General features: G+C 44.9%; 2 protein-coding genes across 4 annotated transcripts in view; one reads left to right on the top strand and one right to left on the bottom strand.

Annotated features, from left to right (window-relative positions):
- Window positions 1-9,346, bottom strand: part of USP22 (ubiquitin specific peptidase 22) — an 89,341-nt gene extending 79,995 nt beyond the window's left edge. For all 3 annotated transcript variants that reach the window (XM_053991907.1, XM_053991908.1, XM_053991912.1), the window contains exon 1: window positions 8,848-9,346. In XM_053991907.1, coding sequence (XP_053847882.1) covers window positions 8,848-8,973 — 126 coding nt within the window. In that variant the 5' untranslated portion in view covers window positions 8,974-9,346. The remainder of the gene's footprint in view (window positions 1-8,847) is intronic.
- Window positions 9,346-10,580, top strand: LOC128815565 (uncharacterized). Its single transcript, XM_053992374.1, has 3 exons — window positions 9,346-9,625; window positions 9,786-10,105; window positions 10,514-10,580. Exons 1-3 carry the CDS (start codon window positions 9,362-9,364, stop codon window positions 10,578-10,580), a joined length of 651 nt encoding a protein of 216 aa, XP_053848349.1. The 5' UTR covers window positions 9,346-9,361.
- The last annotated feature ends 8,405 nt before the right edge of the window (window positions 10,581-18,985 follow it).

The raw sequence follows: 18,985 nt of genomic DNA, 5'->3' as shown, positions 1-18,985 counted from the left end.
CAGAGGAGAGTCTTGTTCCTCTTTATGCACAGAATTGCAGGAATTTTGAAACTATTTTCACAGCATTTCTCATCCTGTTCTCCACATCAAGATTATCCCACAACCAAAAGCGTAGTCAAAACGTAGTCCTGAGTGACCAAAGAACTGAGTGTTCATCATGCAGATAAACATGTCCAATAATAAGCTCTCGGGAGGGGATGCTTACTGAGAGAGCATGGCAGAAGTCAACAATGCACAGAGGCCAATGTGAATGAGAGCTTCACTCTGGCCACCAGCTGCCAACAGGACAGAGATCCAGTTAAGAGCAAAACTGGGCACTAATATGAAAATAATGAAGCACAGCAAAGAAAAACATAAAACCTTAAGACAAATTTTGCATTTGTCCCTGGAGGGCAGAGGGTCACAAAAGCTCACCTAACACAAACGAGGTACTGAAATCAGTCAGCTATCTCAGCTGTCTGCACTTACTGAGCTGTCATACATCTGCTGTGCAATAAATCTCACCTTTATTTACCGAGTATATTGTAGACAAGGTCCCTTAAAATCTGACTTGCAATGCAACAACAAGGCTGATTGCAGAGGACAGAAGTACAAACTGTAATTAGACAAACTCTGTGAAATAACATCAGGTTGAACAAAGACACAAGGAGGGAAAGATACTTTTTAAATAGAAGTTGGCAAGAGGGAGGTAGGCAAAAATAAAGCTTATAAACTGCTGCTTTCTCTCCTTGTGCTGATAAACACTGAAGTAATTCAAGTCTGTACTTGATGCAAAAACAAAAGCCCTTTAAAAACAGAAGCAAAACATACATATAAAAGCCCTGGCAGTCAATTCAGTGAGATGAATCCAAAGCCAAAGCCTATTTAAAAGGGGCTACTTGGATGCATGAACTTCTGAGTGACAAGTGAGGCAATGGAACATGGTGCCCACATGGGTGTTTGATACTCCATCATCCCCATCGCTAAACTACATTCAAATACTGCAGGCTCTTTTATGTGTTTAAGAAAAAAAAGGGCCTAATAACTAGGTGATTTTTAAATATAATATATTTTAAACTATGGATTAATACATGGATGAAAACTTGGTTTAATATACTAGGGAAGAGTGGCAACACAGAACTCCAAATAAAGGCACTAATAACAAAGAGAAGATATTCCAATGATCTTTTGAATGAAATGTAGATTAATGATCTCTACATCTTAATTCTACATAAACAGAACTCACTGAATGTATTAATAGTTAAATTTTCACATCTTACACGTACATGCAGAAGAGCTCAGCTGTGTGTTCAAAACAACCATGGCAAAACCAGCATGGTACAAGGACAAGACCATTTAAGCCCAGTCAAATCCCAGTTCTGTCTTCAGACTTACTACCAAGCAGTGTCAGTTTGTGAGCTGCCTCTCACCACTACTTGAAATATGAGGATGTTTAATATATTTGTCATGTTTAATGTCAGAATTTGTGTCAGGACATGAAAACTTGCACTGGCCCTCAACAGTTACATTAAAAAGATACTACATTTTAAGTAGTGTTGAAAACAACTCTTGTTACCAATATCCACTTTTTTCTCTTTTTTTTAAGTTTCACCTTGTCTAATACCAAATTTTTTCATTCAATGACAAATTTAGTGCACTGTAGATCTTCACAGATATATTTCCCACCAGGGATATGCTGACATCACCAGTGATACTATGCAAGAGGTAGACAAGAAAAGCCACGTTAATTTCAAGCTCCATTAAACACAGGAAAGGAAGAATAAGAGGAGGGGAAAAAGTTCTTTTTACCAACTTTAAAAGTAGCAGAGACAGGCAAAAAAAAAAAATTATGGGTTTCTTGTTAGTGTTATGTATCTCTGAGAGGTTTTAAGAAAAATAAAACCAAACCTTAAGGAACATTCTACTTAAATAGAGAAATGGAAAATCTAAAGTAGAGTATTTGCTGCATTCCACACACAAAAGAATGCGACAGGACAGAATGCTTGCTGCTAATCAGTTATCAACTGATAAAGTGAATCTCAGGTTACTTTGAGTCAACTGGTGTCTGGTAACAGTTCACTTTACAGATCCTCAAATAGGTCTTGAGACAGATAAAATGATTCTTTCTCTTAAATGAGAGAGATCAGCACCATGGCAGCTGCTCCAACACTAAACCACAGATTGTTCTTGAGCTGCTGTGCCAGTTGCATTATGTGGTCCCACTCCCAAACAGAATGCAGGTCAATTTTGCAAGGAGTAACTCTTTACAACATTGATTCTATTACTAGCTAATGCAGCAAAGTTCTTAGCTTGAATTAAGCCGAGTGTACATAAAGGACTGCCGAATCAATATGTAAGAGAATACAACTACCAAGACAGAGCTTCCATTCAGTCTGAACAGATCTATCAGCTTCTCGAACTGCTTCTGCTAAGGAAAGGTTCCCAATTCAGGCCTCTTGGGTAACATATGGCTCTCCCTACACTCCAACACTGCTTGCTGACAACACAGTCCAGGATAACAGAATAAACTGTAATGTCATTACAGCATTACTCACTTGCTCCATTGTCCACAGGTTAACAAGAGGCTGGAGACAGTGCCTCTAGGCAGCTCTTTCTGTCCAAGTCTAGAAAGGTTCTAACAATGGCTCTTTGCGTGGTGGGGAGAAAAATAATTTCTTTTTTAATAATGTTTTGAACAGGCCAGTGAGATGTTTATGGGTCACTTTCAGACTGCCTTTCTCCTGATGCCACTATACCTCATGTATAATAAGAGGACATAAGTATCTACTCACCTTGGGTGCTGCTATGGGCTACAGACACATTACAAACACTGGGAGAATCATGAGAATGTAATAAAAAGCCCAAACCCACAGTTTTAAAGTAGCTGTCAGTCAAGTGAAACAGAAAGGTGTGGCTAATAAAAAAAAATCCTGTATCTACCAGGAAAAAGACAGAAATAAACCAGTTTCTTCGTAAGAATTCATAGATCTGCACATGAACGGAAAAAACTGTGGGTGCTTGGTTTAATGTGGGAAACATAAGGTTTTAAACCGAGTTAATGTTTCTCTGGTTTAAAACAAATCAGCCACCACTGGGAATCAAACTAACAGTTGCAAGAGCATTTGTTACGAAGAAGGATCCCCAGAGTCCATCCCAAAGGAAAACACTTTTTTTTTTTTTTTTGCTCAGCTCAAGGAGGAGAGTCAGCAATTCACAAGCAGAAAACTTCCAGTACCAGTCGGTAACATTTGCCTCTAAATTTGTTACACCAGTTACTGAAACAGAAAATCCTCAAATGAGAGGAGAGTACAAGGTTTGCAAGCAATTTGCAGCTCTGGTTTCACCTAAAGATTAAGGCTTGGAACAAAAAATGAGGCTATCACCTAACCTTTGTTTGGGGTTTAAAGCTTTGATGGCTTAAAATAAAGCTCAACACATAGTCCAGCAAATCAAACAAAGCCATTCCACCCTGCTCACCTTCACACTACTCGCTGTCATTACAGTTTAAAAGCTTTCAGCGTTAAGCAAATAAAATCATTGACTGCAGACAAAATTAAAGAGATGGTTCGACTACTCTTACAAACAGCTTGGCTATGAGCAAACCTTTGACTGCTGATAAGACTACAGAAAAAAAGATGTAAGCCTTCTTGTCCAACTATCCCTATTTTTAACTTCATCTGCTTGTGCAGATCCATCTTCCTGCTCTACAACAGGAAACAAACACAAGGAGGGAGAAAACTGCATTTACTGTCTCTCCCATCCATGCTAAAAAACAGAAGTCCTGATGGTTCAGATCCCACAACTTAAGAACTGCTATTCACCACCTTCAAGTTCATGGTGCAAGACTAATTCCTAACCTTTGGCCCAGAAACCAACAAGTGATTTTAAAAGACCCATGGTACAGGATACAGAATAGGGCTTAGCACCACTAGGAAGAGGAAGGTCTTGTATTATGTTCTTCAGCACCAGAGACATAAACTCAGTGGAACATTCTCAATCTGACATGTCCCACGTACACCAGGCTCTGCTGGGTACAGAGCTAAAATCTCAAGTCTGGGAATCTCTCACACCAAAGGTCATGTCTTCACACTGAGAGGAAAGAGAACATTACCTCCAGCAGGTCTAAGGACCTTTTAAATCCTTAGTGGTTAAGAACTAAGGAAGATTGCTCAAGCATGAAACTGGAGACCTCCTGAACAATGAAGCTTGCAGTTGACTTTGACACTTCTCATGGGCTTTCAGGGAGAAGGCAGTTCCCACAGCACATGGCAAAGAAGAACATCCTTCCTGAGTCAATCAGACAGGTCACTTAGGCAGCCACAGCAGAGTACGCAGCTGAAAAAGAGACATGCTTCTTGAATCCTGGACTGCTCTTTCAAATGCTCCACAGGATTTGTAATCCAGAAGTTTGGTGCACATGCTAAAAACGTTAAAGAAAAACAAGCTAAGATTTCCTCGTTAATTTAAGCAATCCAAACACCAAGCCTGCAAAGATGGCACAGCCTGGTGAGGTTCCTGGCCTGTCTGTTACAGTACAAAGCAAATCACCAAAGCAACACCTCCCTGTTCCTGGACAGGTACGTGGGGCAAGGCCCCAAACGTGGGAAGTGAGAAGTTCCACCAGTAGCTTACCTTGAAGACTGCAAGGTCACTCTAGCAAGAACATGACACACTGATTTAGACTGTGAACCAAAACACCTGCTACTGAAAACATGACATGGCAGTTATCTGCTAAGTTATTTTAACCTTTTTAACTTTGAAAGTTACTAAATGAATCAAAGTAATTTCAGGTTTAAGTCTAAAAATTGATTATCTGTCAAAATATTACAAGGAACCACACACTGAAGTCACAAGTTCATGGGAAGAACGATACATGACAAAGACATCACCTATAAAAGTAAATATTTCTTCATATCTGAAAGGTAGAGTTGGTCTGTAGGACCCATGTGAAGAGAGAGTAATGGGAAAAACAAGAGAAGCTCTCAAACAGGCAGAAATATGCCAGGACACAGCCACTGTCAGTGAGAGTGCACAGCCCCTGACAGGCAATTATTCTTTGATCTATTGGCTGAAGCACTGAACAAACATTCTAAAATTCCACACAGAACCTTGTGCGTATCACGACTGTGGTCACAATGACCAGTTTACTTTTATCATGAGGAGCCTTTTCAGGGCAGTGATAGTAAGAACCATTCAGAATGAGACAGTTTTCCTCCAAGGCGTATAGTCCAGGAAGAGGGAATTTAATCATAAATTCAGTTGTCCTTCCAGCAATGAAACCATTACTTACCAACTCCTGGACACAAAGATGCATCTACATGCGTAATTGCTCACTGATGGGGACAAAAGCTACATTCAGCACTGCAAAACAGATTTTTCTCATCTGTAATCCTAAAGGAATAAGCCAAGTGTTTCAAGTGTGACCCTACAGAAAAAATGGAAAAAGATGACACAAAGGTCTGGCACAAGCCTTTTCAGCATCCTCTGTCTGCTCCATAATTCCTGAATGGGGAGTAGTGGTGACAAATTTAAGGACCTCTTCTAGAGTGTTATTTAATTAAGCATGAGATAATTTTCACATCAAAATATTCAAGGTAAAGTCCATGACCTACAGAAACACAAGCTTTGCCATCAGGTTATTAAACAGATTCTAACTACGGCAAATTAAAAATCAGGAGTTACAAGTCAAAGCCCAACAATGAAACAGTCCACACTAATTTTATGTCACTTTACACACAACTTGAGCTCTAAAACCTAGCTCCAACTTTTAATCACAATAACTACAATTTCAAGAGTCAGTCTTTGGATTTCTCCCTTTCCCTCTTCTCCTGTTCCACTCTCCAGCGTGACAGTTTTGTCTTTGCTTAGGCTTCACCACCAGCAACAAAATTACACCACGGCAAGCCCTGTGCCTAGAACAGCTTGTACGAGTGCTGCATTTGAGTTTGGCCAAGATGCAGTGAGATGAGGCAAGTCACAGCCTCGCTCCTCCGTGTGGATACAACAATGCACCGTGATGACAGCTCAAATCCTGGCATAGCCAATGCTTCAGGAGCAAACACACTCTGAAAATCTTCACCAGAACCCCAGTGCCTACAAAGACACATACATAATTACCTCTTGGTTCTGACTGAGGATTGAAATACACGTTCAGGAGACAGCTTTCCCACTATAAACCAGGCTTTAGAGCCATTCTGCTGGAAGCACTGGCTGTAAAGCAAACTGAAGCGCGAGCTGGAGCTCGTAAAAGCTTATTCACAGAAAAGGTGCGTATTAAAACCAAATAGCACAGCACTAAAATGGTCTGCCAAGGCACAACGCAGTGTAGGTAGAGCAGGAGAACAGACCCTTTCTGCCCCCTGCAGTTCCCAATGCTCCCTGGATTTTTAAGACAGGCTTAGGAGGGATAGTAGTTACCATTCTAGAACCAGAAGCATTTACATCTGGCTCTCACCAACAGCCAAGGCATTTTTATACCTACCTTCATCTGAACAACAGTTCAACTGCCCAGTGCCTTCCATAAAGATCAATTATATATATGGAATGTTTCCTGTGATAAACATATCATGTGACTGATCATGCAATAAAAAGAATGTCACTTGCTAATAAACCTTTAATTTAGCCTCATCATTTTGATGATTAGGATTAAGAAGAATCTTCACCAATAAATAGGTGCTCTTAAGCAGTCACAGTTTGCTCCTAGAATATATACATATATACACTTATACATAATATATGTGTATGTAAACTGTTAAAGGACAAAGGATTGTTTTCAAGTTATATGGACTATCTAGGTAATTTTATTTCTAGTTATTAGACTATAAATATGCCACCAAACAGAAAACATCCTTTTTCTAATTTTACATGTAAAACTGTCAGGCATACATATGTACAGGGAATTGCAGTGAATTAAAATTCCATGGAAGAAGGTCTCATGTTCATATAAATAAGGGGTGAATAAAGTACCAGAACTGTCATTTATAGACTTTTTTCAGTCTTTACAAACATAGACAGGGAACTGAATCCCAATTTAGCTACCCAAAATGTTCCCCCATATTGATCATGTACACCCACATATTTCAGGTGGGCTGGATTCAGAAACTGGCAACCTGCTTAAAAAAAAATGTGGGGGGAGAAAAGCATTTTTAGCATGTATTAGGAAAACTGGTGTTTTCCCTGGGCTGACAGATAATTTTGAAACAATCCTGTTCTGCTTTATGAGCCTGGCTGTGCAAAGAGGAAGTGAGAACAGATTGATTACAATGGAATATTCTGTATTTTCAGCTCTTTTCTCAAGCAATGATGAACGTATCCCTACATTAGATTTCAGAAGGAAAAAGCTGTTGCAGCACACATGAGGTATGCAGGTTACACAGGATGCTCTGTATTTAGAAAAAGGTAATTTTGCTTATGAAATTTTATTTTTATTCTTCCACATAGCATTTGCTTTATATTTGTCTGAGACATCTTCATACCTCACTTGCCATTTTTTTCTTCCACAGCACAGACACAATTTTTTCTCCATTTAAGCCGAAAGCACCATCAACTGTATCTCAATTTGTATTTTAACATGCTCTAGGCTAAATAAACCCAGATTTTGACTAATATACTCCATAATATCGACCTGTAGGGAATTGTAAGGTATTTAAAACAAGTCTGGCTATACTTTGCAGGGCTACCAAGTAATTAAATCCATTTAAAACGTATTTCTTCTCAGATTCCATTTTTTCCTCTTTAGGTAAAAAAAAATTGGGAAATTGGATCATCCTGAGAACATGAACTGAACACAGAGAAATGGTTTGGCACCTCACCCTTTAAGTCCATCCTTCATGCTCTAGTTCTATTACGAATAATAAGCTGAGCAGCTTAATGCAAAGCACTGGGATCAGAAAGTTTTCAATGGGTTGTTCCAACAAAAACACAATCCGTGTTGTCCCAAACCCCAAGTTTTGCTCCGTGCAGCTGCTGCCTTCCCCTCTTCAGTCACCAATGCGACGACTGACAGAAATCTGCCAAGTCACTTTGAAGTAAAAACTAGTTGATTCTAGGGAAAAACAGTAATTAGTTGCACAGTGCATAGAGCAGCCCTCCAGAAACATGCAAGTGTATAAGGATGTTATTATAGGAGATAGGTGGGGAAAAGCACTCTTCCTGCTTTTTGCCTGGTTTACAGGGATTTTTCCTAGGTGCCAACAGCTCCCAGAGCAAACCCCTCCTGCCCTTCCCTGTACTCCAGGCTGAACCAGTTTCTTCCCCCTCGCCCCACCAGAGCAGGAATCCCCTTTTCCAAGTGGATTATCAGCACGAGCAGATTTTTTTTTTTTCCCCTTTTTAAGGAAAACCACACATATAACCGAGCGAGCCGCAACGCCCGGCGCCGGGACCCGCTCCCAGCCATTGTGCTCCGCGCAGCCCCCCGGGCTCGGGCGCGGCCCCGCGGGGCTCCACAAAGCTCCGCCACAGGCCGGACGTGCCCGGTGCCCCGGGCCTCCCCTCCCCCCGGTATTCCGGGAAACCTCCGGGAGGAGGAGGAGGAGGAGGAGGAGGAGGAAGCGGCGGCGCTGCGGAACAGCCCCGCTGCGGAAAAGCCGCCGGGGCAGGTGGCAGGGAAAGAGGCCCCGCCGGGGCTGGTTCCCTCCTCCATCCCGGTGCCCCCCCTCGCCATCCCGGAGCGCTTCCTCCTCCCTCCCCCAGGACCGCGTGCGGGAGCTCGGGCCCACCTGCCCCGTGGAGAGGGAAGGAGGGAGGGCTAGAGGGGGACCGGACCCGTCCCCTCCCCGAGGCGGCGGCGGGTGGGTCGGGGAGGGAGGGAAGGAAGGAGGGAGGGAAGGGAAGGGAAGGGGGGTGGATGCGAGCCGCCCCCGGTACCTTGCGCTTCCTGGTCTCGGCCGAGCCGCTCCACACGAAGCACTGGTAAATCGCCCGCAGGTTCTGCTTCCAGTTCTCCACCTTGAAGCCGGTCACATGGCAGCACCCGGCCGCCGGCGGACTCATGTCAGACCCCCCCACATCAATCCGCCCGCACACGGGCCGGGCCGGCGGGCAGCGAGCCGGCCCCTTCCCCCGCCCCGCAGCACCGACACGGGCCGGGGCCCCCCCGCCCTCAGGGGCTCCGGCCCCTCACGCCGCCGCCGCCGGGGAGCCGCTGGCACATAGAGCCGGGGCTCCGCCACGGCCCCCCGGCTCCGAACAAAGCGCGGCGGGCGGGCAGCGCGCACTCCCTCCCGCCCTTCTCCCGCACACACAAAGATGGGGCGCTCTGAGGCGAGGAGAAGGAGGAGGCGGCGGCTGTAGCGGCCGCTGCCGCCCCCGGAGTGGCCGCCGCTCCCTTCTACCTCATAGAGGCCGCTGTGGAAGCGGCGGGCGGAGGGGAAGGGAGGGGATGGGGGCGCTGGCGGCGGCGACCCCGGCCGCGGTGCGAGCGGGCGTGTGTGGGGAAGGGGGCGAGTCCCCGCCCGCCGCCGCTCCGGCTTCCCCCGCCGGCGCCCGCACGGCTCTTGTCCCTTTAAACCGCCCCCCCGCCTCCTTCGCCGGCTCCTTCCTCCTCCGCCTCGCCCGCGCCCCCCCCGCCCGCCGCGAGCAATGGTCCGAGCCGCTCACTCAACCCAGCCCGCCCGGCCCGGAGTGGGATAGACCAACGGGGAAGGTGCGGGAGGAGCGCCCCCTCTGCCCCGCCGCCCGCGAGGGAGGGAGCGGCGGGGGGAAGGAGCGCGACGATTGGTTCGCATCCCTGTCAATCTACGCATCTCTACTGTCTCATTGGTTGCTTTCCCTTTCTTCTCTCCCCCTCCACCCTTCCTACCTAGCATTTCCCCCGCCGGAAAGAGGCGGGACATCCCGGACGATTAACAGCTTATCTGACCAACGGGGGTGAAAGGTGGAGTCTATGTGATGGGAGGGGCGATGTGATTGGTTGGCATGGACGTCAGTCACGTTGCAAGCGGAGATCGGATTGGCGGCGTCCGCGAGGGGGCGGTCCCTCGCAGAGCAGCCTGCGCTGCTGTCACATCCGCTGGTCCCGCTCTCGCCGTTCCCTCAGTGGTTTCCTGAGGGGTCTCCTGAGGGGAGCGGCATCGCCGGGCTCCCGGGAGAAGCTCCGCGCCACGCTCCGAGGGCTCCCAGGACCGTCTGTGGTCCCTCCATACCGCCAGTCTGCATCCTGGTGTTCCATAGGGAAGAAACAAAAGCGGTGTATAACCAGAACTTGTTGTTATTTCAGCTTTTTTCCTATACAAGGAAATGGGAAGACAGTGAAAAAATGTTGGAATCTGTACATAGTTTTTAGCTTGTATGCCACACACACTATAGGGTTACATAATGGAGTGAGGCAGGAGGGAAAGGATGGGAATTATGCCGTGGTTTCTGAAGAGAGAGACCGGAGGCTTTGCAGAGGCTTCTTAGACAAGCACTGCAAACACTGTGCAACAAGGAAATAAGTGGCGAAGTGCCACCACATTATTTCACCAACCCCATTCTTCAGTGCGTGCTAATCACATTCCTCGGGAGCTGTAACCTTGAAATCTTCACCTTGCAGATTTCCTTATAGTGTCCAGTTTCCCGAGCTGCTGCTGCAGCTAGCAGGAAATAAATGCAAAAATTAGTGACAATCACCTGAGGACTTTCCGTTTCCTCCTGAGGTGCTGCTGTTTTAAAAAGAAAGCAAGGTGGGCAGTAGAAAACTTAATTTATCATTTGTATGTAGCTAGAAGTTTTGGTGGCAAAGCAGGGCTAAGAACAGAGCTGGGTTTGTGGCCCCAGGCTGAGGCAGCAGCAGGACACGCTGTCCTCCTGCAATTGTTGCATCTCCTGGCTCACACTACTTATTAGCCTCCCCCAGAAATCCCTCTTCCACACAGTCTGGGGATTATGCTCCAGTGATCAACCTGGAATTGTCCCACAGGTGGAAAAAAAATTGTCCCACAGGTGGAAAAAAAAAAAATGCCAAGAGCCAGGAGAGGGCCCGATTTTCCCGCTGTGTACACAAACTGCACTGAATGTTTCAGAAGATTATGAGTGGAATGTGGAGGGAGGCTGTACCCTCTCTTTGACCCTATGTAATCATTAGACCTACGAAGTCATCACAGTGCAGCCTACACTTCCTTGGAAAGGGAACAGGAATTGGTGCTGCACATCCTTCCCGTGTTAGCCCTACTTCCAGGAGAATTAACCAGTTTTCAAAAGCAGGAGTCAGAGAGAGCCAGCCCCTCCCCTGAGAAAACCACCCTCAGAAAAGAGGGAAGTTAAGGATTGTCAACTCAAGGTGCATAGAAGGGAACAGGATTAGTGTCCTAACAGCATCTAATAATTATTCTCTGAATATTTCCAATTAAACAAAGCCTCTGATATTGCTACAATCTAAATACAAGCAGAAAGTTATTCTTATTCTGCAGCAACCTACTGTTACTAATCTGGGGCTTTTCTCCATGGCTACCACATCAAAACAGGAGATAAAGATAAAAGAGAGAATTTCTGCCAATGAAATTTAAGTCCATCTCGCTGAAAAAACAGGATACCAAAGAGACAATACATATGTTCAATGTCCTGCAGACTCGGAAATTTTCACAGAGATTTCTGTGCCACTCTGTCTTGCAGAGTCCCTGTGTTTACTCCCTTTAGGGTGTCTTACGTAGAAATAACAAGAATTGTGAGTTTAAACACAATTGCTTTAAGAAACACCTACATTTTTTAGTTCTCTCTCAAGGAGTATTGGAAAAATACTGATCTTTCTCTCTGGCCACTTCCAGAACAATTAGCACAGTTACCTACTCCTGTCCTGGAGGTTTCTGACCCTGCTGGGGATGAGAGGAGCATCCTCTGAGCCACAAAGGACCCACATCCTGGAGCACACCTGGTGAGACCCACTGTCACTTCCCAAAGGCAGCAATGTACAAACTGAAAGATCACTCTTAGGGGATATTTCCAAAATATAGACATTACCTTTCAAACGTAAAGCTCCCCCAAGGTTCCCTTGGCACCTTATTCTCCATAAAAGGGGTTTATTTATGCTAGAAATTCAGCTTGGGCTTCTTGTGGTAAATTGGAACCAGAGTAAAAATCCACTTTGGAACGGTGTGGAAAACAGTGGCTTTGGAGATTTTTTTGAGACCAACTCCTGATTTGGGGAGCTTGAGGCAAAACTCTACATGTGTCATTAAACCCTTTGCTTTCTGTCCTGTGAAGACACCAGAATCTTTCCTATGAAGTATAAAAACTTCCAACTCTACAAACATTTCTTGCTTGTTGCAGCCCACACACTAAAGGTGACACAACAGCAGAGCAGCAGCCAAAACAAAATAGGAGTGGAAAATAGTGACAACATTTTGTCAGGAGTAATTGTCAAATCAGGGCCTGCTTGCTACACACACACACACACAGACACACACACACACACACACACACGAGTTTACAAGTTTGCTGTAGTTTAATTTACTCCTGGGCATAGCTTGGGAATGTTTCTAGAATAAGACCTTTTGGTGCAGCAGATAGCTTGGGAAAGGATTTGCCTCTGGGGAAAGGAAACAGTTTCAATCCCTCCTGTGTCTCTTGGAAGAATTTTTAATTTTAAAGCATTGATGATTATGCTAATTAGTGCTTACCCTGAAATGCCAGTGGAATATAAATGTTGATAGTAGCTAAAACACACTGCAAATGTGCAGCAAAGTCTTCCTCCAGAGAGTCATCTGCGTTCCATGATAGCTCAGCTGGGGAGAAGCAGCATTCTTCACATGGAAAAGCAAAGTAACTGCCTCTTCTATCCATGCCATCCCAAGGTGGCACTTCTAGGCTCCTCTGGATAGCTGTTACCTCATCACTTGGGCATGCTTTGCCATGATATGTGTTAAAATGTCCCATTTCATTCTCAGGTAAACAGGAACCTTTCCCTTCCATCAGGTGTGTGAGCAGCATCAAGGATTTGGGTAGGATTCCTCCCATAACCCTGGATTGCAAGTGGAGCTGGCCTAAGTTTGGACCTGCAAGAGGCTGAAGCCCCTGGCTCCACAAGTGGATTTGAAGGGGGATGTTCAGGAGCTTTGCTCCCACAAGCACAAGGGCTCTCCATGCTAATGACCAGTACAGAATATGTGAAGATTCCTCAGTACCTCTCCTGCATTTTTTCAGGCACTCTAAAAAATACAAGTTTTTCCACATTCTAAAAGGAAAGAACTTACAGAACAACTCTGCTTACCAAAACACAGAAGAATATTTTAAAGACTAAAAAAACACTTTTAAAAATTACCCTATTTTTAATCTTCAGGAATTTTTTCTTCCCCTGAGCTTAAGCCTTTTGTCATCCAAGCATTGTAAACTTCCATCCAAGTAGTACTGCCATTGCTTAATCCACTTGCTTTAAAGCAGATGAGGTTGAATGTCTGGCTGCAGGGCTAAAAGCTCTGGAGATATCACAGGCAGAATCCATTGTGTGATTCTGCCTGAAGCTGATTGCTTCTGAATCCCTGTGAAGTTCAGCTGAGTTACCTCAGATACCTGAAGGTTTGTAGGGAAACACTGGTACCTCTCATTTATCTTGGGGATGGAGTACTGACCTTGCTACAAAACCAAATGGGTTGTAAAGTCCCAGCTATGCCAGCTTCTCTAAAAAGCCTTGTTGTCATCCCAATCCATTGGCAATGGCACCTGGTAGGTGCCAGAGCAGAGATTTCCACGTGGCTCAGTCTTAGCATAGGACACAGAGTGGTTTCTTGAATCCACAACATTCCATGATAAAGGATTGGTTCAGCTGAGCAGATCCTGCCAGAAAGATGATTGTCAGTCCAAGGACTGCACAGATAGGTGCATTTCAGTGGATAAAGCTGACTTTGGACTTGGTAATCAACTCTTGACATTCTCCCTTGGAGTCACGGCCCCCTGTATAGCAAATTTAAAGGTACTAACACTAAAATTCGTTGTCTTTGAGATCTTTTGCAGATCTCTTCAAAGCAGTGCACAAGACTCCAAGGATTCATGGCCCGTGGATTGAAAATAGTCCTAGAAAAACACAATGCCTGTGCTTGTTTTTCTGAAGATCACTCGTTAGATTTCCCGTCAGCACTGTCAGAGGGTGAAATCTTGGCCCCAGCTGAACTCAACAGGAATTTTGCCACTGACTTGAATGGAGCTAAAATGTCACTCCTGCTATTTGTCAAGGCAATTACATCCAGACAATACTTTAACATCTGGCTTCAAGTGAACACACAGAGCAGTTCACTCCCTCAGTCTCTGAAGACAACACAGGACATTGGCTATCTCCATAAAAAATGAAACATTTGTTCTTGGCAAGCTGCTTGTTATGAAGAGGGGATCCATCCAGTGACATCCAGGAACCAAGTCCCTGTTCCTTAGCCTATAGTTATTGGCAATAGCATCAATAGATTTTCTGTCACTTTCTGGGAAGAATGTCAAAAGCACCCATCTACTGTTGCAAGTCATTCTGTTGTAAAAACTTTGTTTAGAACAGCAGATCTGGCCTCATCTGTGGTTTCTAACAGACGAGGGGGGTTTTCACCCAGTTCATCTTCTGTTTCCCAAGGCACTGGAAGGTCCCTTGTTAGGTCAGGGAGCAGCATTTCTATCTAAACCTTTCTCTGAGTATGGTGGTCAAAGGTAAGGCTGAATGACAACTGATTATAGGTGAACAAATGGTGTGAGCTCATTTCCCTTTCTAAAAACCCACCTGAGACAAAGCAATATTGATTTATTGCAAAATATAAAGGTTTGGTCAGCCTCAAGTGGGGCACACCTTTTCCTGGTAGGAAAAAATAAAATCCTATATATAGAATTATTTGATCAGTGGTGGGAAGAATCACAGGATCATAGAATGGAAAAGATACTGAACATTATCCAGTTCCAGCCCCATGCTGTGGGCAGGGACACTTCCCACTAGACCAGGAGGCTTCAAGCCCCGTCCAACCTGGCCTTGAACACGTCAGAGATGGGGCATTCAGAACTTCTCTGGGCATTCACAACTTCTCTGAGTCATTGGATGATGTCTGGAAGAACAGACATGTACAAAGAGAGGGGCTTTTATGCATCAGGTAGACAGGGATGTGTTCCCAGCTGGTGAGTTGCTGTACTGCTCACCTGTGCAAAACCAGCTTCCCTTGGTCTCCTTCCATCCCCTGGGATCCAAAGCCAAACTCAGTCACCAGCATCTGATGAGCCTTAATTCCCAGCACTTAAATAATTAGCTTCTCAAATGTACGAAAACAACTCTCATTTTCTGGATTAATGAGGGGAGCTGGGTTCCACTGAGCACAGCTATTATGGAGCTGCTAATGCAGTGTTTGATTCCGTGCCTGCCACTGAGCACGGAGCGATCGGGCCCCTGGGAGAGCAGGAACACGGGGAGAGCAACGCTGCAGGGTTAAAGTGGAAGCCAGCAGGGAAAACCCTGGCAGTGCTTTGTGGGTTTATGCAGAGGGAGGGATGGTTTTATTTCTGTGTCTGCCGAGTCTCATCTGGGTTGATGGTGATGCCACATAACCCAAATGCAGGCTGAAGCTCAGGCAGATCCTGGGGGAGGGTAGTTTGCTTTAATCACAGGCCAGGTAAAGGCAGTTTCTGAAGCTGGGTAACAAAAATGTGACACAAACAGAAACCTAAAGCTTAGGTAGTCACACAGCAGCTTCTGCCCAGTTTCTGTAGCCAGAGCAGTAGGGAATGGCAAGGAACTGGGAGGCTACAGTGGAACTGGAATGTTCTTGTCCTCTGTGTTCATTTGGCTGAGGAGTTGGTAGGAAACTAGTTGCAAAAAGTCAATCTTGCCTCATTTTGGCAGGTGCAGGCATCTAAACTCTTCAAAACAAACTTCTGTTCTTTCTTTGGGATCTTGGCACAGGGCTGGCAAGTTTGTTTTTCCAAAATGGAAGGAGAGGGGACTGAGGAAATGTCAGCCTGCAAAGGCTGCCTTGCTCTGCCTAGGGAGGTTTAAACTGGGGCCACATTCCACGGACAACTCAACACTGTTGGGACTGTTCCCTTCCTCTCTCTGCATTGCTGATTCCCTGCCTTGTACATGGAATAGGGAAGAGAGAATAATTGCAAAATCAGGGAATTTGAGATGTAACTGCAACTACTCAAGGAAGTCATGCAGCTTCTCAGAGAACTGGAGATGAAAAGGCCTGGAGTGTTGATTTCCTCAAATTCTTCAGCCATTAAAGAGCCCTTCAGTACATCCAAATTAGTGGTCATGCAGTCCTGGATGTGGATTTGGGGCTAAACATCTTCTCATACTGAAGTTCTTCTCCAACAATATGTCCTCAAGCACATGACATCTGTCACATTTGCAAACCAAGCCAAACCAAAACTTTTGACCTCTGTAAGACAAGTCTGAAATTGCAATGGAAGCCCTGGGTTAATCAAGAACCTTGGTGAAGATCTAGCAGGAGTTGAGAGGTTAACATGGAAATTCATGGAACTGAGATGGTTTATCCAGCAAAGTTTCTGCTTCTTTCAGTGCCAGGCACCAGGGACACCAGGGACCTGCAGGTGCTGAAGAATCTCAGCACCTTCCCAAACCAGGAGCACTTCCCTGAGGTGGCCATTCAAAATTAAGCTCCTTTGAAAATTAATGGATGCTGCTTCTCATGTCAGAGCTTGTTGGACCACTGACTTCAGAGGAGTAATTTAGCTGAAGCAATCAGGAAATAATTATTACAGTGGAGAGTTAAAAGACAGTAATTAAACTGTATAAATAAATAACTGAAGTGACTAAAAAAGTCCACCCAAAGCCTACTTTTGTAGAACTATTTAATGTAAATGAATCACTTAGTGGACAATGCAACAATCATCTGTTCAGCGTCTATTCATTATCAAAAACAATACAGAAGGATTGGCAGGGAATAGCTGTGTGCCAGAGGGAGCCCTTTAGGAAATACCACAGAATCTGGACTGGCTTTTGTCTGTTCTTCTATTGTGTTCTGACAATGCTTTGCTAATGAATGTCCAACGTCATTTCAGTTGTCTTTTTCTTTTTTTTCCCCCCAAACCAGATCAGTGGTAATCTTGGCCTTCCAGTGTTGCTTGTTCCTTTTGAGAAGACTTCCACACATTATGTATCAGTTTAAGCCAAGGTCCAAGAGGCTGAGGATGTGTTGTCTCAGGCCTTCTAGGAAATCCCACTGTAGCTGATGAGACAAAATCCTTTGATTTGGGCAAAAATCCATCAAGTTTTAAAGAAATCATCAAGTATCTCTGAAAGATGCAGCATTTCAGTGAGTTGTATACTTAGTAAATCTGTCTTTTGTTACTCTATTTGAAAGGACAATAACCTCATTCTGAGAAACAAGCTGCTTTTCCATAGGGAGTATTTACACTGATCATTCCCAGCATTATCATGGGAATTATCTGCAGGAAGCTGCAGGCTAAAGGGAATCCCCATCAGGAACCTGGGGAGCTAAACCTAGCAGGCAGACACCTATGCTAGAACAAACAGAGGTAAGACAGTATCAGGCACTAAAATGCTGTCATTATGCCTCAGAATCGATGATCCACTGACATTCCCATCTCTTAGGAGTTACTGGAATAGCTCCAAGTTCACACCTGAGGGTGCAGCCAGAGGGGTTTCCTTTTCTGACCTGGCTCCTTGGCTCACGCCTGCGTTGCTGCTGCAACTTTCAGCTCCTGCAGCATTGCTGGTTGGACTCTGTGGAGCTCTGCAGTGCAAAATCACTGTGACAGTCTGAGTTAAAAAAAAAGGGCAACACTGATACACTTCAGAGAATAAACAGGCTTTTCTGCTGAGAAAATGTATGTGGAATAGCACCCGGATTTGACTTTTCAAGGCTGTCTCTGAGGTTGTTTTATTTTGTATTAAAGAAAATCGGAGGCTCTGCAGCAAATTTCTGCAGCCAGGTTTTTCTGTCAAATCCAGTGACAATGGAGGATGTGGCTTTCTAGTTAAAGCTATCTAGAATTTGAGATAGAAATGCACACTTTATAAAATCTTGCTCTGAGCTCAGTCTTCCAAATAAAGCAGAGATGGCATCAAACCCTCCAGGGCCGTATGCTTGCAAAATCCCCACCAAGTTCGCTGCAAGCTTGGTGAGCAATTTGGGAGTTTTACTCACAGCATGAACTCAGAATGCCATGGAAGGTGGGACCTGAGGGTTGACAGCCCCTCTGGGGGCTATTTCTGATATTCCTATTTCCAGCCTCTCCCTGTCCTTCAGCTGGAGATCATTAGGGCGGCACATCTTCTCCTCTCAGTGTCACCACAGTGCTCGGAATGGCAGCAGAACCTGAAATAATTGCTGGGTTGGATTAATACCCTGGGCTGTGTGTGGGGATGCACAGCCCAGCTGCCACCTCGGGGGCAGGACTGGGACCTCTGACAGCGAGCTGGGGCAGCAACAGCCAAAATCCATCCTCCTGGAACTGCTACAGCTCCTTGGGAGGCACCATTAGTGTTACAGCTACCTCCAGACACACCGTTCTTGGTACCTGCGAGGCCAAGCTGCCAGGTGGGGTGCTGAAAATGGGTTATAGCACCCTAAAACTGCAATCCTGAAAGCTGCCCTTTCACTACAAAATTCTGTCACTGGGCTTGGGCAGAGAGGGAAAACTGCTGAGCTTCTGATAAACAGTAGTTCATTTTGCAAGATCATTGCCACCATTTGCACTAATTGACACTTTTTTATAGTAATCTCTGTTAAAAGACAGAATTTCTCAAGTATGCTTTTGGTAGGAAAAGAAAAGCTGATTATGTTAATGCTCAGTATATTAAAGGCATCATCCTTATTTTAGGAGAAAGAAAAACCGAGATAATTACCGTCCCTTGTTTAATAAACTTTCCCTAAAATATATTTTAAAAAATTTATTCAGTAAAGTTCTGTTCCTCCCTGCTCTGGTAAGGAATTCTTTTTGTTAGTCCCTCGAGTGGATGCTTAAGTCAGGTCTCACTGTAATTACACACCTCGCAGCAGTGCGGGAGACTTAATTAAGAGAGTCACTGTAGGTGTGTTGTCAGACGGATACAACCCAGTGCTGCTGGAGGAGGCACCGGCATCCA

The sequence above is a fragment of the Vidua macroura genome, chromosome 16 (assembly GCF_024509145.1).
Source record: "Vidua macroura isolate BioBank_ID:100142 chromosome 16, ASM2450914v1, whole genome shotgun sequence".
Taxonomy (NCBI): Eukaryota; Metazoa; Chordata; class Aves; order Passeriformes; family Viduidae; genus Vidua; species Vidua macroura.
This window is presented reverse-complemented; position numbering and strand designations above follow the sequence as displayed.